Genomic DNA, 16666 nt, shown 5'->3' with positions numbered 1-16666 from the left:
ACTTACATTCATTACATTTAGCCAGCTGATCCCATGACTTACATTCATTACATTTAGTCAGCTGATCCCATGACTTACATTCATTACATTTAGCCAGCTGATCCCATGACTTACATTCAATACATTTAGCCAACATACATTATATTTAGTCACCTGGTTCCATGACTTACATTCAATACATTACATTTAGTCACCTGGTTCCATAATGACATTAAATATATTTAGCCCTTCCTTATCTCATAAAATACATTGATCCATGTAGATCAGTATCTTAATTACTACGGTACATCTGTTGCAGAACTTTGATCAAATAATGAAATCTCCAGTCCTATAATAAGGCTACTCTTCCAATCCATGTAACTTTTAACCTGTTCCTGTAAGTCTCTCTGGATAAGAGCATCTGCTAAAGATGTAAATCTGGTCCCACACCCATCATTGCCCATAAAAATACCTTTTCACAACTACTAATTAATCACATTCAGATCCTAAAGGGTCGTGATGTATACCTGGGTTAGGTTACCAGATTAGGAAAAGCTCCGGGCCCCAGGAAAAAAATATTTGCCCCACCACCCTGGGACCTGTGGTGCACCTCTGCATCAGGGCATCATTGGTTGTATTCAGTTACTTTAAAATAGTTACATAGCTGATATATGATGTTGTATTCAGCTACTTTAAAATAGTTACATAGCTGATATATGATGTTGTATTCAGTAATGAGTGCATGTACCAGCAGGGCAGAAGCATCCGTCGGTGCAGTGTTCCTCACAATGCTGGTTCCTCTTTGGGTTGGAGCAGGTATCAGTGCAGGGACTACCACACTCCTGGTACTGCATGCTTAAAGGACACGTCTCCACTGCTCAACACAAATAACCAGAGTCACAAATCTGTTTCTGACTCTTCATTACTTCACATTTTCACGTATTCTTCTATTGATATCATTGGAAGTGAAAGTTTTTATTTTATTTTACCCACATCCAAACTACCAACAGAGCAATACAAACAAACAATCCAGTATAAAAACAAAAAGGATGTGTAATGCAAAAAAGATTCCCTTACAGCAGAACTGGTCGGTCTTCCACTCCTGGGGTTTCCCCCCTGCGTGAGCACACTGGCGGGAGTACTCTGACATGGTGGGACAGGCGCAGGTGACACTGCTGCTGCTGTTGCCACAGTGACACATGTCTTCTGCACAGGCCTTGATGAAGGAGTCTGTGGCAATCAGGTCCTTACAGCTACTGAAGGCAAGACTGGTGAGAAGCTGCTCACAAAGTTTGGTCTGAAAGGATGAAGAAGAAGAAGTATTACTAGAGGCAACAGACGGTTTGATTCTCTGATCTACCTCTACGCAGACGACACCATTCTGTATACTTCTGGCCCTTCTTTGGACACTGTGTTAACTAACCTCCAGATGAGCTTCAATGCCATACAACTCTCCTTCCGTGGCCTCCAACTGCTATTAAATGCAAGTAAAACTAAATGCATGCTCTTCAACTGATCGCTGCCCGCACCTCCCCGCCCGTCCAGCATCATTACTCTGGACGGTTCTGACTTAGAATATGTGGACAACTGCAAATACCTCGGTGTCTCGCTAGACTCTAAACTCTCCTTCCAGACTCACATTAAGCATCTCCAATTCAAAATTAAATCTAGAATCGGCTTCCTATTTTGCAACAAAGCATAATTTACTCATCCTGCCAAACATACCCTCGTAAAACTGACTATCCTACCAATTCTTGACTTCGGCGATGTCATTTACAAAATAGCCTCCAACACTCTACTCAGCAAATTGGATGCAGTCTATCACAGTGCCATCCATTTTGTCACCAAAGCCCCATATACTACCCACCATTGTGACCTGTACATAGCCAATCTGTAAATAGCCCATCCAACTACCTCATCCCCATACTGTTATATAAATGTTTTTCTCCTTTGCACCCCAGTATCTCTACTTGCACATTCATCTTCTGCACATCTATCACACCATTGTTTAATTGCTAAATTGTAATTATTTCACTACTATGGCCTATTTATTGCCTGTAAATAAACTTTTTTCTCTATTGTGTTATTGACTCTATGTTTGTTTATTCCCTGTGTAACTCTGTGTTGTTGTTTGTGTCACACTGCTTTGCTTTATCTTGGCCAGGTCGCAGTTGTAAATGAGAACGTGTTCTCAACTAACCTGCCTGGTTAAATAAAGGTGTTCTCAACTAACCTACCTGGTTAAATAAAGGTGTTCTCAACTAACCTACCTGGTTAAATAAAGGTGTTCTCAACTAACCTACCTGGTTAAATAAAGGTGTTCTCAACTAACCTACCTGGTTAAATACAGGTGTTCTCAACTAACCTACCTGGTTAAATACAGGTGTTCTCAACTAACCTACCTGGTTAAATAAAGGTGTTCTCAACTAACCTACCTGGTTAAATAAAGGTGTTCTCAACTAACCTACCTGGTTAAATAAAGGTGTTCTCAACTAACCTACCTGGCTAAATACAGGTGTTCTCAACTAACCTACCTGGTTAAATAAAGGTGTTCTCAACTAACCTACCTGGTTAAATAAAGGTGTTCTCAACAAACCTACCTGGTTAAATAAAGGTGTTCTCAACTAACCTACCTGGTTAAATAAAGGTGTTCTCAACTAACCTACCTGGTTAAATAAAGGTGTTCTCAACTAACCTACCTGGTTAAATAAAGGTGTTCTCAACTAACCTACCTGGTTAAATAAAGGTGTTCTCAACTAGCCTACCTGGTTAAATAAAGGTGTTCTCAACTAGCCTACCTGGTTAAATAAAGGTGTTCTCAACTAACCTACCTGGTTAAATAAAGGTGTTCTCAACTAGCCTACCTGGTTAAATAAAGGTGTTCTCAACTAGCCTACCTGGTTAAATAAAGGTGTTCTCAACTAGCCTACCTGGTTAAATAAAGGTGTTCTCAACTAACCTACCTGGTTAAATAAAGGTGTTCTCAACTAACCTACCTGGTTAAATAAAGGTGTTCTCAACTAACCTACCTGGTTAAATAAAGGTGTTCTCAACTAGCCTACCTGGTTAAATAAAGGTGTTCTCAACTAGCCTACCTGGTTAAATAAAGGTGTTCTCAACTAGCCTACCTGGTTAAATAAAGGTGTTCTCAACTAGCCTACCTGGTTAAATAAAGGTGTTCTCAACTAGCCTACCTGGTTAAATAAAGGTGAAATATAAATACATAAATAAAATGATGTACTGATCAAATGTCATGATGATGATGATGTTGGTATTTTAATGTCAGCCATGATGATGATGATGTTGGTATTTTAATGTCAGCCATGATGATGTTGGTATTTTAATGTCAGCCATGATGATGTTGGTATTTTAATGTCAGCCATGATGATGATGATGTTGGTATTTTAATGTCAGCCATGATGATGATGATGTTGGTATTTTAATGCCAGCCATGATGATGATGATGTTGGTATTTTAATGTCAGCCATGATGATGATGATGATGTTGGTATTTTAATGTCAGCCATGATGATGATGATGTTGGTATTTTAATGTCAGCCATGATGATGTTGGTATTTTAATGTCAGCCATGATGATGTTGGTATTTTAATGTCAGCCATGATGATGATGATGTTGGTATTTTAATGTCAGCCATGATGATGATGATGTTGGTATTTTAATGTCAGCCATGATGATGATGATGATGTTGGTATTTTAATGTCAGCCATGATGATGATGATGTTGGTATTTTAAACTAACAGTCATGTTTAAATGTAATGAATAAGACATTTTAAATGCCATATAACACTCCTGCCGTGGCCACCAACTGCTCTTAAACGCTAGTAAAACCAAATGCATGCTTTTCAACCGTTCTCTGCCTGCACCCACACGCCCGACTAGCATCACCACCCTGGATGGTTCCGACCAGGGTGGACATCTAAGTACCTAGGTGTCTGGCTAGACTGCAAACTCTCCTTCCAGACTCATATCGAACATCTCCAATCCAAAATCAAATCTAGAGTCGGCTTTCTATTTCAAAAAAAGCCTCCTTTTATACCACCCACCACTGCGACCTGTATGCTCTAGTCGGCTGGCCCTCGCTACATGTTTGTCGCCAGACCCACTGGCTCCAGGTCATCTACAAGTCTATGCTAGGTAAAGCTCCGCCTTATCTCAGTTCACTGGTCACGATGGCAACACCCACACGTAGCACACGCTCCAGCAGGTGTATCTCACTGATCATCCCTAAAGCCAAAACCTAATTTGGCCGCCTTTCCTTCCAGTTCTCTGCTGTCTGCGACTGGAACGAATTGCAAAAATCTCTGAAGTTGTAGACTTTTATCTCCCTCAACAACTTTAAACATCTGCTATCTGAGCAGCTAACCGATCGCTGCAGCTGTACATAGTCCATCGGTAAATAGCCCACCCAATTTACCTACCTCATCCCCATATTGTTTTTATTTACTTTTCTGCTCTTTTGCACACCAGTATCTCTACCTGCACATGTTCATCCGATCAGTTATCACTCCAGTGTTAATCTACTAAATTGTAATTATTCGCTCCTATGGCCTATTTATTGCCTACCTCCTCATGCCTTTTGCACACAATGTATATAGATTCTTTTTTTCTACTATGTTATTGACTTGTTTATTGTTTATTGTTACCTCCATGTGTAACTCTGTGTTATTGTCTGTTCACACTGCTATGCTTTTGGCCTGCAAATGAGAACTTGTTCTCAACTAGCCTACCTGGTTAAATAAAGGTGAAATAAAATAAAATTGTAAAAAATTCAGCTCAACTCTAGACTTGTAAATACCTGGTCTTCACACTGCTCAGTGTGAACAGGGATTTCTGTACAGGTCTCTGTTGGGCCATTCATCTTCCAAATATCAGCATAGTCGATTATCTTCAGATAATCATCTGTAGGAAAAGAAACATAGTTTTATCTTAACTGTTTATTTCCCCTTAGAAACAGTCTCTGTCATCATGTGTTTTGTGTTTTTGGTAACCCTTTTTAAAAATACTTTATAACCCCTTCCTAACCCATAGATTGAACCCACACATTCATAAACAGAACAGGAGCGTAATCCGCCCCTCTAAGACATTTGGTGATTTTGTTTACCATTCCTATTGAACTCGTTCTGGACTCCGTTGAAGTCTCCACACAGCCCACATGTCTGATTCTGGAACTTTGAGTCCAGCTCCACCTATAAAACCAATGGAAGATGACTGAGGGTTAATGCATTGCAAGCTAGCTGCCTACAGCAGTTCATATATATGTACATTTCACATACAGCTAGCTGGCCATGCACCTACAGCAGTTCATATATATGTACATTTCACATACAGCTAGCTGGCCATGCACCTACAGCAGTTCATATATATGTACATTTCACACACCAGTAGAATTTGATTTGATATCCCTATGTTTGGCATACAACGCTGAGTACAAGGAGTGGGATGTTAACACAAAACAGGCGCTGTACTTCAGGTTAGATACATACAGATAGGATCAATACAGAGCATTAGGCCTCCTAGAAAAATACAAAAGTGTGCACAGGACTTTGCTAATATTATTCAATGTTTAATGTACTGTATACCCAAGTGGTTATTCATTAAAGGGAAGTATGGGGATTAGGGATCATGTCTACAATATATCTACAATAGGAAACCTGTTTCACTGTAGTTTTATTCTGGTCTGATATGAAATGGATTGGATCTGAACAACAAAAACAAATACATTCACTGTATGAATCCTCCCAACTATTTGTTTCTCCGTTTTAATAATCAGGATTCAATTTTTTGTCGGTTTGTGTTTTATAAACATCTGACAGGGGAGGTGTCTTACAATCCCCTCTGTTTTCTACCTCTCCTGCACATGCACTCTTCCCTTTAAAACCTTTTAAACTCTCTTCATGTTGTTTTCTATTTTCTCGCATGCATTTAAATTTTTTAAATTAAATTAAACATCATATTTATTATGTTTTCGTCATTAAATTGAATGTGAGTTGCCTGAAAACTGGTCTGTCTGCTTTGCAAGTTAGTTTCAGTCTGAGATTATGATATTTGAGTACACTGGGATTATTTATGTACACACGAAGGGGAACGATGATACATACAGTATTTACTCTCTACAATGTCAATAGATATTGAGACAATATTGTGTCTTCTGATCTAACCACACTCTGGAAATTTGAGTCCAGCTCCACCTATAAAACCAATGTGAACTGATTAAACTGATAAGTTCTTCTATACTGTCAACCCCAAATGGCAATTTCCTGTATAAGCCTATATAAAAGTAGTAAGTAAATAAAACAACTGTTAATGTAAGAATGCTGTATGTAACCGTTCAGAAATGTAGATTGATTATTGGTCTGTCCTGTCCCATCAGATGTTAACACTCTGTTCCCACTCTTATCCCAACAGTTCCCCTAACACTGATGTTCCCACTCTTATCCCAACCGTTCCCCTAACACTGATGTTCCCACTCTTATCCCAACCGTTCCCCTAACACTGGTGTTCCCACTCTTATCCCAACAGAGGTTACCACTGATGTTCCCACTCTTATCCCAACAGTTCCCCAAACACTGATGTTCCCACTCTTATCCCAACAGTTCCCCTAACACTGATGTTCCCACTCTTATCCCAACAGTTCCCCTAACACTGATGTTCCCACTCTTATCCCATCAGAGGTTACCACTGATGTTTCCACTCTTATCCCAACAGTTCCCCAAACACTGATGTTCCCACTCATATCCCATCTGAGGTTAACACTGATGTTCCCACTCATATCCCATCTGAGGTTAACACTGATGTTCCCACTCTTATCCCAACAGTTCCCCTAACACTGATGTTCCCACTAGCTAACTACAGACCATTTTCACCAGGACCAGAATATTGCATTAAAGCATCACATTTACATTTGACATTTAGCAGAGACTCTCATCAAGGGTGATTTACAATCAGTGTATTGAACCAAAGTAGGTGAAACAACCACATATCACTGTAGTGTAACAGAAGACGTATGGAAATGAGTAAGCAAACTAAACACATACCCAGAGGGAATCATCTTCATTCCACATGATGACTAACCCCAGCTTGGCTGTGATCTTCACATAGGAAACGGTCCTCTCAATGAAGACGTTAAACTGACCAAACGGTATGGTGACCCTAGAGGGACAAAACAATAGTGTTCATCAGAGAGGAGAGTCTGTATTCCAACAAGGGTCAAAATGGTCCTTTAAAGGATTTACTTTGTATTTTTCTTCCTCCCCTGTTGAGACTGTACCAGGTAATAATGTCTGTATAGGATTTCATCAAATGGAATTTCAGCTTGGTAACTTTCATCTGGAAATGCACATCAACTAAACTTCAGAATAAGAGTTTGACCTCTGAATGCTTTTAGATCACTGATGAACTCACTGTTGCCGGTTGAAACTGACATTATGTAGATTATGTTAAAAGAGCAAAAGATTGATCTCAAGATGAGATTAATGATGATGCATTTTTTTTAAACTTATTTATTTTACCTCAAGTCTTTGCAACTGAATGCAGGTGAAGTGAAAATCAAATTTGTTCCAATCTTTTTTTTAAACTGAACTAAAAAAAGATTGATCTCTGAATAAAATGAATCCCATTGATGTAGATAAGTTATAACAAACCCCCATATCATTTACTTCCTGTATTACTATGTATTTTACACATCTAAGAGCCAATGGTTTTCAACATCTGAGATCCATTGTTGACTAGACTGGGAACTCACTGTAATCCATTGATGCTGACGTTACCGTTGGCCAGCTCCACGAAGGTTCCATCCAGCTTCAAAGAAACCTTAATAATAATAATAATAGGACGTTTTATTTGACAGACGCCTTTCAGGACCCTCAAGGTCACCTTCCATTAAGATCATAGAGCAATACAAACTATTAATCAATACTGCAATTAAAAAACTATTAATCAATAGTGAAATTTAAAACAATTAGCCAATAGTGAAATGTAAAACAATCAAATGACTGATCACAAAGGAATACCTTGGTGATGGTGGGCAGCCCATCTACCTCCCCGCGCTGCAGCTGAATGTTAAAGGCCTCGTAGCCGCTGCTGCTCTTACACAATGACGACAGCACGTAGTTACAGGTGTAGGGCAGCTGGAAGAGGTCTCCATCGTAGGTTTTGTAGTGGTAGTTACCCCATGTGCTGCAGACCTGCCCGTTATGAGTGGGACTCACTCCTGCTGCATGGGGGGAAATGTACAGTATAGTTGCACCATTCATGTCTGAATATAAGATGTAAAATATAACAGTAGAGTAGAATATAGATATTTGAGTATTTGGTGACATATATTCAACAACACAAATTACCTGATACGATTTGCAGTTTGGAATCATATAGACTCCCAATGGAAGTCATGTCTGGAATCATAACTGGAAACAGACAGGGAACAAGTCTTATTTTGATTCTAACCCAGCTCCTCTTTAGTTCCTCAACTAGGCTACATGACTTATCCTAAAGTGATATTAAAATGTATTTCATCACATCTTTTCTTACCAGTCTCAGAATGTGCAGCAGATAGTCCGAAGACCAGAGCGATCCACGGCTTCACCCATTGGAGTGCCATGATGGTTCTTCTAACGAGTCGTCCTGGTCCACCTGAACAGGTACTCTTCCTGGTCCTACTGATACCGTGAGGCACCAGGTGCCTGCTTTTAAACTACTACACTCAAGGAAGTACCTTGATGTTGCTGGGATAGTTGATTCTGTATCTAAGGAGGGGACTGATCAAACTTTAGGTGTTACCATTGTTCTGTTTGTCTGTCAGGGGTAGGATTACCTTTACTGTAATTGACATTGTGTAATGTATTAATTATAATAATCCCTCGGTAACTATCGATATTCCTGATATGTAGGGTACGTCCCAAAAGTGTTCCCTATTCCCTATACAATGAGTGTACATAACAATAAGACTCCAGGTGAAAGCTGTGATCCCTGATTGATGTCACCTGTTAAATCCACTTCAATCAGTGTAGATGAAGGGAAGGTTAAAGAAAGATGTTTAAGCCTTGAGACAATTGAGACATGGATTGTGTATGTCTGCTATTCAGAGGATGAATGGGCAAGACAAAATATTTAAGTGCCTTTGAAAGGGGTTTGGTAGTAGGTGCCAGGGCACCGGCTTGTGTCACGAACTGCAATGCTGCTGGGTTTTTCACACAGTTTCCCGTGTGTATCGAAAATTGTCCATCACCCAAAGGACATCCAGGCAACTTGACACAACTGTTGGAAGCATTGGGATCGACATGGGCCAGCATCCCTGTGGAACGCTTTCAACACCTTGTAGAGTCCATGGCCTGACGAATTGAGACTGTTCTGAAAGCGAAAGGGTGACGTGCAACTCAATATTAGGAATGTTTTGTACATTCAGTGTATAGTGAACATATAGTGAATATAGTGAGTCCTCGTGTATGGTATAGGGTATAGGGTGTGGGGTGCCATTTGGGCACATATTGATTACAGTAAACCCTTATCTAAACTGTGATGAATGGACAGACTCATCAACATTCTACAGAATCTTAGATTGTTTCATTAATCTTTAAAGGGCCAGTCTGTGATATTTACAGCCATCTGTTTATGCTGTTTTTTATGGTTTTACCTGGTTTTTAATATATTGCATAACATCACATTTTATGTATGTTCTGCATATTTACAAAGATGTTCAAATAAACCTTTAAAACCTGATGGGATTAACTTGTTTGAATTTCAGTGTTATATAACTTCAGTTGTGGTTTACTACTGGTCATGTTTCATGGACTGTTATTGGAGAAGAGGGATGAAAGTTTGTGTTAGTCTTATTATGGACACAGTCTGCTTCACAGCCAGGACTCACCACTGGACCGCAAAGTTGTAGGATCAATCCCAAATAGCACCCTACCTCCTAGCCCCCATAGGGCTCTGGTCAGAAGTAGTGCACTATATAGGGAAAAGGGTGCCATTTGGGATGCATTCATAGCTCTGGGGTGTGTCTACAGATGATTTGTTTTTGGTTGGAGGAAGCGTATCATCACCAACTCCACCACTCAGTCATTTCTAAGTACTCAGATCTCTAATGAACCATTAAAAGGACATGACCAAATATTGACTTAGCAACTTATTTACAATTCATCATCAGCTTATGGTGAACACACTACACAGTCACGCAGTAGAAGATGAGGTGTCAAACTCAGCTCAATTATAATTCACTGAAATATTTCAGGACTATACTTGTACTAACAGGATGGCTGTTGTGTTAGAACACAGTAGTTATATTTCAGACAGAGTAGTGATACTTCAGATAGAACAGAGTAGTGATATTTCAGATAGAACAGAGTAGTGATACTTCAGATAGAGGATAGATACTTCAGATAGAGTATAGTGACACTTCAGACAGAACAGAGTAGTGATACTTCAGATAGAGTATAGTGACACTTCAGACAGAACAGAGTAGTGATACTTCAGATAAAATAGAGTAGTGATACTTAAAATAGAACAAAGTAATGGTACTTCAGGTAGAGCAGTGATACTTTAGATAGGACAGATAAGTGATACTTCAGATAGAGTTGTGATACTTCAGATAGAGTAGTGATACTTCAGGTAGAGCAGTGATACCTTAGGAAGGACAGAGTAGTGATACTTCAGATAGAACAGAGTAGTGATACTTCAGATAGAACAGAGTAGTGATACTTCAGATAGAACAGAGTAGTGATACTTCAGATAGAACAGAGTAGTGATACTTCAGATAGAACAGAGTAGTGATACTTCAGATAGAACAGAGTAGTGATACTTCAGATAGAACAGAGTAGTGATACTTCAGATAGAACAGAGTAGTGATACTTCAGATAGAACAGAGTAGTGATACTTCAGATAGAACAGAGTAGTGATACTTCAGATAGAACAGAGTAGTGATACTTCAGATAGAACAGAGTAGTGATACTTCAGATAGGACAGAGTAGTGATACTTCAGATAGAACAGAGTAGTGATACTTCAGATAGAACAGAGTAGTGATACTTCAGATAGAACAGAGTAGTGATACTTCAGATAGGACAGAGTAGTGATACTTCAGATAGAACAGAGTAGTGATACTTCAGATAGAACAGAGTAGTGATACTTCAGATAGAACAGAGTAGTGATACTTCAGATAGAACAGAGTAGTGATACTTCAGATAGAACAGAGTAGTGATACTTCAGATAGAACAGAGTAGTGGTACTTAAAATAGAACAGAAGAGAGAATAAAGTAAACGGCACGGGTCAAAATTCTGATTTATGACCCTATGTCCGGATGACGCGTACGTGCCCAAATATGGGTATCTGGCTAGGACATCCTGTTCCTGTTGTCATGTGTTAGAAGGTGTGTTATTTTATATCTATATTGCATCTATTCCTTTGAAGATGTTGTGATGATTGATGTATAGGGACCTGGTTGAACTGGGGGGGGATGTGTTTGAACATTTCAAAGAGGGTGACCCCACACCTACCCTATTTTATTTCCCTTAGCGTTGTTATCTATGAAGTAGGAATGTCCGGGGGGGGGTTGTATTTGCGGCAGACGCATTATAAATAAATCCTAAAACAAGACATGCGGCCCCTGAACACTAAACAAGATTTTAAAAATAAACATGGATTTTGCAAAGCAGTGATGACTGTAACAAAGAAAGCAGGACCTCGGCTGAAACATAGAGAAAGGGCCAAGTATAAAGCCACAATATACGATGCGACAAAAAAGCAGTTTCTAAGTGTGTATAGAACCAAAATACCGCCCACAACTGCGCTGAAAGATCAAGTGCTGATGTCTAATGGACAGCAATGGGAGTATCAGTTTGATTACCTGGCCTGTAGAGAGAAACTATACCGTAGCCGAAGGAGAAGAATATACAGACCAGGGTTTAGAAGTGGACTACAGGCTTGAAGACTGGCCATTTCTTTGCAAGGTTGTATTTCCCGAACTGAGAGTTATCACAAAGGGGTATAGCGTGTTCACTGGCTACGAGACCCATTGGGAAGGTGCCCCTGACTCCTCAGGAAGAGTATTTCATAGGGTGAAAATACAAAGAAAGAATGGACTTCCATGTGGATGTGTGGAGTTCAATATCAGCAACGAGGAAACCCGCAACCAAAACATTCATGATGGTGGCCTGACTGGGGATTTTAGGTTGCGCATGCTTATTCCTTTTAAAAGTTGAGATCTAATGGAATTGAAAATGTTAGAGTTGTTGGACGCACTTTTTCTACAGAGTCAACAGCGGCAGAGCATTGTTCATCTAAGGAAGTGCATAATATATACTGTATGAATCCTGAGGATTATGATTCAAAGGAACCTCAAGAAGGTACATCCTCAGAAGGGTCAACCCCCGAAGAAAACTAAGAACGCGGCTGCGTTAACCATGCCCTGATACCCAAAGGACTGGTTCAACAATAAAAGGAGTGCCCTTAAAGCCTCCAGTTCTTAATTTCAGCATATATTACATGGATATTCATACAACATACCAGGACTCCGATACGTCATGGGGGCCAGACTCTAAGGACTCTATGCCTCGCAGCCCAACATTCTACTCCCCGCAGTCAAGACCCACGACACCCCCTACATGTACACAGCCTGAGGATGTGTTTGATGTGGTGGTCAGTGCTATTTTTGTGGACCATCAAGGCCTCTGTAGCCACACTTTTAGACGTGGTGATTAGAGAGTATATAAGAGAATAATGCATCGGTTGTGAGATCAATCACCCCAGCCAGTGCCGTCATCCGTGCCTATACGAGCCCCCAAGATACTACTTCTTCAACCATTTTGAGGAGCTGTGAAAAGACTGTGGTGCTGCAGGTTTATACCTTCGCTGGTCAGAGCCCTGGAGTCTAGGGGTCTTGTGCCTTCTATTCCCAGAGTTTATGGGGTAACTGAGGCTTAACTACAGGAACTGAAGGAGGAGATCTACATCCACGAGAAACACAAAGAAATATGCAACACCCTTGTGGTGTCTTTACTATCATTAAATTGAAGACTTAGTTTTATCAAAGATCCTCTGTAATTAGTATTATGCGATCAAACTGATTAATCATGAAACTGGAATTAACTAGAAAGTCGGGGCACCAAGGAAAATATTCAGATTACAAAGTTATAATTCCAAATATAACCTTTCAGATATTTTCATATCTGATCCAAAGTCTTCTGATTAATGAATTATTTACTTTACCTCACGTTAGTCTCATCCCAAACGTCGTAAATTGTTGATTATCTGCACGAACCCAGTCTTCACTTTGAGTCATCCATACATCAATTGTCTTAAATCATTCATTTATTACTAACTAAGTAATTCACAGAAATGCATAAACAAACAGTAAATATGGTTACAAGAAATGATAGGAGAATGTGCCCTAGTGGGCTAAACGGGCATGGCGGCTTGGTGGACAAAAGGGAAGTGGGGGTCGACTGAGAAGTCACTACAGAGTTAATAATTATAACAATTGATATGCTAATCCTTTGCACGTGAACACTCACTCATTTCGGGAACAATTGCAATCAATATATATATTTACGCTCAGTGTGTCGTCTTGATCGCTGTTGAAAAGTTGTTTCTTTTGTAGAATTGTCCGTCTCTCTCCCACGTTCTCTCTGTTGAGGTTAGCGTAGATTGTATTCATTATATGAATGAATGAATGAATGTCACTTCGCGTTCAATGATACCGAATTCCTAGCTGCAGACTAGTGATTAATATCAAAGACTTGTTCATATTCTGTCGGTATCGATAGTCTAAGAGTTTAACCACGTGGTATGGTTAAAATATTAAAATCAAATCAAATCAAATTTTATTTGTCACATACACATGGTTAGCAGATGTTAATGCGAGTGTAGCGAAATGGTTGTGCTTCTAGTTCCGACAATGCAGTAATAACCAACGAGTAATCTAGCTAACAATTCCAAAACTACTACCTTATACACATAAGTGTAAAGGGATAAAGAATATGTACATAAAGATATATGAATGAGTGATGGTACAGAGCGGCATAGGCAAGATGCAGTAGATGGTATCGACTACAGTATATACATATTTATTTATTTATTTATTTTACCTTTATTTAACCAGGTAGGCAAGTTGAGAACAAGTTCTCATTTACAATTGCGACCTGGCCAAGATAAAGCAAAGCAGTTCGACAGATAAAACGACACAGAGTTACACATGGAGTAAAAACAAACATACAGTCAATAATGCAGTATAAACAAGTCTATATACAATGTGAGCAAATGAGGTGAGAAGGGAGGTAAAGGCAAAAAAGGCCATGATGGCAAAGTAAATACAATATAGCAAGTAAAACACTGGAATGGTAGTTTTGCAATGGAAGAATGTGCAAAGTAGAAATAAAAATAATGGGGTGCAAATAATGGGGTGCAAAGGAGCAAAATAAATAAATTAATTAAAATTAAATACAGTTGGGAAAGAGGTAGTTGTTTGGGCTAAATTATAGGTGGGCTATGTACAGGTGCAGTAATCTGTGAGCTGCTCTGACAGTTGGTGCTTAAAGCACCAAGTGTTTCCAGTTTCAGAGATTTTTGTAGTTCGTTCCAGTCATTGGCAGCAGAGAACTGGAAGGAGAGGCGGCCAAAGAAAGAATTGGTTTTGGGGGTGACTAGAGAGATATACCTGAGATATACATATGAGATGAGTATGTAAACAAAGTGGCATAGTTTAAAGTGGCTAGTGATACATGTATTACATAAAGATGCAGTAGATGATATAGAGTACAGTATATACGTATACATATGAGATAAATAATGTAGGGTATGTAAACATTATATTAAGTAGCATTGTTTAAAGTGGCTAGTGATATATTTTACATCAATTCCCATCAATTCCCGTTATTAAAGTGGCTGGAGTTGAGTCAGTGTGTTGGCAGCAGCCACTCAATGTTAGTGGTGGCTGTTTAACAGTCTGATGGCCTTGAGATAGAAGCTGTTTTTCAGTCTCTCGGTCCCAGCTTTGATGCACCTGTACTGACCTCGCCTTCTGGACGATAGCGGGGTGAACAGGCAGTGGCTCGGGTGGTTGTTGTCCTTGATGATCTTTATGGCCTTCCTGTGACATCGGGTGGTGTAGGTGTCCTGGAGGGCAGGTAGTTTGCCCCCGGTGATGCGTTGTGCAGACCTCACTACCCTCTGGAGAGCCTTACGGTTGTGGGCGGAGCAGTTGCCGTACCAGGCGGTGATACAACCCGACAGGATGCTCTCGATTGTGCATCTGTAGAAGTTTGTGAGTGCTTTTGGTGACAAGCCGAATTTCTTCAGCCTCCTGAGGTTGAAGAGGCGCTGCTGCGCCTTCTTCACGATGCTGTCTGTGTGGGTGGACCAATTCAGTTTGTCTGTGATGTGTACGCCGAGGAACTTAAAACTTACTACCCTCTCCACTACTGTTCCATCGATGTGGATAGGGGGGTGTTCCCTCTGCTGTTTCCTGAAGTCCACAATCATCTCCTTAGTTTTGTTGACGTGGAGTGTGAGGTTATTTTCCTGACACCACACTCCGAGGGCCCTCACCTCCTCCCTGTAGGCCGTCTCGTCGTTGTGGGTAATCAAGCCTACCACTGTTGTGTCGTCTGCAAACTTGATGATTGAGTTGAGTTGTCGTGGGTGAACAGGGAGTACAGGAGAGGGCTCAGAACGCACCCTTGTGGGGCCCCAGGATCAGCGGGGTGGAGATGTTGTTACCTACCCTCACCACCTGGGGGCGGCCCGTCAGGAAGTCCAGTACCCAGTTGCACAGGGCGGTGTCGAGACCCAGGGTCTCGAGCTTGATGACGAGTTTGGAGGGTACTATGGTGTTAAATGCTGAGCTGTAGTCGATGAACAGCATTCTCACATAGGTATTCCTCTTGTCCAGATGGGTTAGGGCAGTGTGCAGTGTGGTTGAGATTGCATCGTCTGTGGACCTATTTGGGCAGTAAGCAAATTTGAGTGGGTCTAGGGTGTCAGGTAGGGTGGAGGTGATATGGTCCTTGACTAGTCTCTCAAAGCACTTCATGATGACGGAGTGCTACGGGGCGGTAGTCGTTTAGCTCAGTTACCTTAGCTTTCTTGGGAACAGGAACAATGGTGGCCCTCTTGAAGCATGTGGGAACAGCAGACTGGGATAGGGATTGATTGAATATGTCCGTAAACACACCAGCCAGCTGGTCTGCGCATGCTCTGAGGGCGCTGCTGGGGATGCCGTCTGGGCCTGCAGCCTTGCGAGGGTTAACACGTTTAAATGTTTTACTCACCTAGGCTGCAGTGAAGGAGAGTCCACATGTTTTGGTTGCGGGCCGTGTCTGTGGCACTGTATTGTCCTCAAAGCGGGCAAAAAAGTTATTTAGTCTGCCTGGGAGAAAGGCATCCTGGTCCGTGACTGGGCTGGTTTTCTTTTTGTAATCCGTGATTGACTGTAGACCCTGCCACATACCTCTTGTGTCTGAACCATTGAATTGCGATTCTACTTTGTCTCTATACTGACGCTTAGCTTGTTTGATTGCCTTGCGGAGGGAATAGCTACACTGTTTGTATTCGGTCATGTTTCCGGTCACCTTGCCCTGATTAAAAGCAGTGGTTCGCGCTTTCAGTTTCACGCGAATGCTGCCATCAATCCACCGTTTCTGGTTTGGGAATGTTTTAATCGTTGCTATGGGAACGACA

The 16666-nt window shown here is 40.7% G+C and overlaps 1 protein-coding gene across 1 annotated transcript in view; it reads right to left on the bottom strand.

Annotated features, from left to right (window-relative positions):
• The window catches only part of LOC109883422 (mucin-5AC-like), a 29800-nt gene extending 21160 nt beyond the window's left edge, over positions 1-8640 (bottom strand). Inside the window, exons 1-9 of the mRNA XM_031801471.1 lie at positions 8526-8640; positions 8339-8401; positions 8009-8211; positions 7741-7808; positions 7034-7148; positions 5101-5185; positions 4795-4898; positions 1057-1276; positions 728-853 (exon numbers count right to left, since the gene is read on the bottom strand). Coding sequence (XP_031657331.1) covers positions 728-853; positions 1057-1276; positions 4795-4898; positions 5101-5185; positions 7034-7148; positions 7741-7808; positions 8009-8211; positions 8339-8401; positions 8526-8595 — 1054 coding nt within the window. The 5' untranslated portion in view covers positions 8596-8640. The remainder of the gene's footprint in view (positions 1-727; positions 854-1056; positions 1277-4794; positions 4899-5100; positions 5186-7033; positions 7149-7740; positions 7809-8008; positions 8212-8338; positions 8402-8525) is intronic.
• Positions 8641-16666: the final 8026 nt, after the last annotated feature.

The sequence above is a fragment of the Oncorhynchus kisutch genome, linkage group LG22, assembly GCF_002021735.2.
Source record: "Oncorhynchus kisutch isolate 150728-3 linkage group LG22, Okis_V2, whole genome shotgun sequence".
NCBI lineage: Eukaryota > Metazoa > Chordata > Actinopteri > Salmoniformes > Salmonidae > Oncorhynchus > Oncorhynchus kisutch.
This window is presented reverse-complemented; position numbering and strand designations above follow the sequence as displayed.